Source organism: Stomoxys calcitrans, chromosome 1 (assembly GCF_963082655.1).
Source record: "Stomoxys calcitrans chromosome 1, idStoCalc2.1, whole genome shotgun sequence".
Lineage (NCBI taxonomy): Eukaryota > Metazoa > Arthropoda > Insecta > Diptera > Muscidae > Stomoxys > Stomoxys calcitrans.
In genome coordinates this window covers 230893539-230896347 of record NC_081552.1, presented here as the reverse complement: position 1 = coordinate 230896347, position 2809 = coordinate 230893539, and the positions used below count along the sequence as shown (strand labels likewise).

At 36.6% G+C, this 2809-nt stretch overlaps 1 protein-coding gene across 1 annotated transcript; it reads left to right on the top strand.

Annotated features, from left to right (window-relative positions):
• The first annotated feature begins 631 nt into the window (after positions 1-631).
• Positions 632-2030, top strand: LOC106094241 (uncharacterized). The gene is made up of 2 exons (XM_013261443.2): positions 632-707; positions 825-2030. Exons 1-2 carry the CDS (start codon positions 705-707, stop codon positions 1944-1946), a joined length of 1125 nt encoding a protein of 374 aa, XP_013116897.2. The 5' UTR covers positions 632-704; the 3' UTR covers positions 1947-2030.
• The last annotated feature ends 779 nt before the right edge of the window (positions 2031-2809 follow it).

Sequence of the window (2809 nt, the reverse complement as noted above, 5' to 3'; positions counted from 1 at the left end):
ATTGCCCAAAAAGTAATTGCGGATTTTTTAAAAGAAAGTAAATACATTTTTAATTAAACTTAGAATGAACTTTAATCAAATATACTTTTTTTACACTTTTTTTCTAAAGCAAGCTAAAAGTAACAGCTGATAACTGACAGAAGAAAGAATGCAATTACAGAGTCACAAGCTGTGTTAAAAATTTGTCAACGCCGACTATATGAAAAATCCGCAATTACTTTTTGGGCAACCCAATACAAATGGAGTTTATGAGTGAGTCTTCAATCGATTTCAGATGTTATTAAAATTTAAACACAAAATAATGTCTTCACATAGCAGACTATTTCGGATTCCCATCGAATACTTTTCCGTTAAAAATTGTAAAATTTTATTTAATAAATGATGAGAAGAGTTGGAAATTTGATTTAATGAACGACGAGAAGAGCAGTAGAATCTGAAAAAGACTCTGAATACTCTATTGAACCCTCGGTCACCTTGACCCAGTGTAGCGTGCATGTTTGAGAAAAATTTGTTTTTAACCACAAATTGTATTTGTTGACAGCATTTCGACGAGTATCGAAATGAGAACAGGAAAAAGAACAAAGCGCTAAATAATCTCAAAAAAAAAAAAAACAATTTTGTAAATAAAAAATGAAGAAAACGTAATTTTTGGAAACATTTCGAAATTAGCAGTGGAACCGTTAAGAAAGTGCAACCGTAAAGTGATGGTGAGTTTGCAATTAATACAGACGACAAAATAAAAAAAAAACAAACGAGTTAATAAAATCCAAAAACGAATGTAAAAAAACAAGCACACATCTTTCAAAAAAAATTTACATTTTCAGAATTTTTTCCACACACTTGCGATACTGGTGACAGTAATTTCATTAACACAAGTCCAAGCTGATGTTTCCGTGTCAGGGGAGAAAAAGCACAACGATGTGAGAAATGAAGGCTACACCTACCCACAACCCCAAGTAAAACAGGATGATGACAAACAAAAGGGTGACTCCACAACCTACAGGCATTCCAAACCTAAAGCCATAGATGATCCCTTGCCAGAGAAAGTGAATTATGTGTATCCTGTGGTGGTGGACTTTCACCATGCAGAGGAACATCAATGGAAGCCTTTGTTCGAACCAGTTTTTGCTCCCAGCTATTTAACACCCAAAGAGGAGTTATCACCGCCTTTGGATAAATATAGGGCAAAGGATAGTTTCAAGCATACCATAACCAGAAAACCTTACAGTTCGAATAGTTCCTCTTTGAAAAGTCAAACTGCAACAAGTGCCGGCAAAAGTCATAGCACAACTACTCAAAGAACTACAACCTTAAAGCCCAAGACCACTACAACTACAAGAAAAGTGATAACAACCACCACTCCCAAAAGGACAAGCACAACCCGCAAAACTCCAACAACCAAAGCCACAACTCCCAGAAGTACAATCACAACTAGATTTACAACTCCCAGAATTTATGCCACCACAAAAAAATTGAGCACCACCACCAAAGCTCCTGCGATACATCGACCAATTCTATTCGAACCACAATCTATGGAAGATGAGTATAAACCGGAAATGCAATATCCAGCCAAATTCAATGCCTTCAAGACAGGCGATGAGGATATGGTGTATGTCAATCACCATCATGGTCCCAAATCCAGTTTCGAGTTATTCAATGTTCATGATGAAATTCCATTGTTATCATCGCCACCTGAGGTGATTTTCAAACCGGGAGATGATACCTCATTTGCCGATGATCTCACAGTGTTCGATGACTATGAGCACACATTTGGTCCTCCAAGGCGGTGGCCTAAGCACAGCACTACAACAGCGAAACCTGAGGATTATTCCACTTCCCCCAAAAGTTTAGGGCATGAGTCGTTAGACGACAAATCCTCCGATGTTACTGCAAACTCGAATCATGGCTATGTTTATGAAAAGCCTTCCCTAGCATTTGAAACGTAGGTCAGTGAAGTGAAGATTAATCTGTTGTCATTTGTTCTGTGGTTTTTTTTTATGTTAAAAAAAAAATATACCTGAATATCATCATCTGAAAAGGCTGAATTAATGCAACAAAATAGCTTGGGATGAACTCGTTAGTCGACAGCAGCAGTAAAAATCTTGAAAAACATACGAACGTGCAATGAAAAACAACACCTTGTTTGAAAACGCAAAGGTCTTGAAATGCCTTGGGGGCAACACTTGAAGTACAATTGCTAAACAGAAACTAAAAAACAAACTCATTTACCCTCTGTTCAGTGAGTAAATCCAATAAAACATAATTTATACTCGATGTAAAAAAAAAATGTGAGGGGAGTATTTTACTATCAAGCTGATGAGAAATGTGGGACAGTCCAGTACTGTTGGCAAACTTCATTAAAATGTGTAAAGTTAAATAACATTGCAATGAGTGTTGAATACGTGTTAGAGAGTCCGGAGTAGGAGACATTTTTTGAACGGAACACTTATCAGCATCAAATATAAATAACAAAAATGTTTTTAGAATTATTCCAAAACAAGTAGGGACGGGTTAAAGTCGGGCGAAGCCAACCATTTGATACCCTAAACCACAAAATTTCCTTAAATTTGAAAATCCATGCATATGGTGGGGGAGCCATGGAGTAAATCGTTGTGCAAAATGTGAAAATGTACAAAGTTGAAAATCGGGTGATGTATATATATGGGAGCCAAGAACGTAGCCAAGATTTTATTTTGGGGGGAGCCCACCCCAATTTTTTCAAAATCAAAAATTGACAAAATTGTTATTGTTGGGGGAGCCATGGAGTAAATCGTTGTGCAAAATGTGAAAATGTACAAAGTTGAAAATC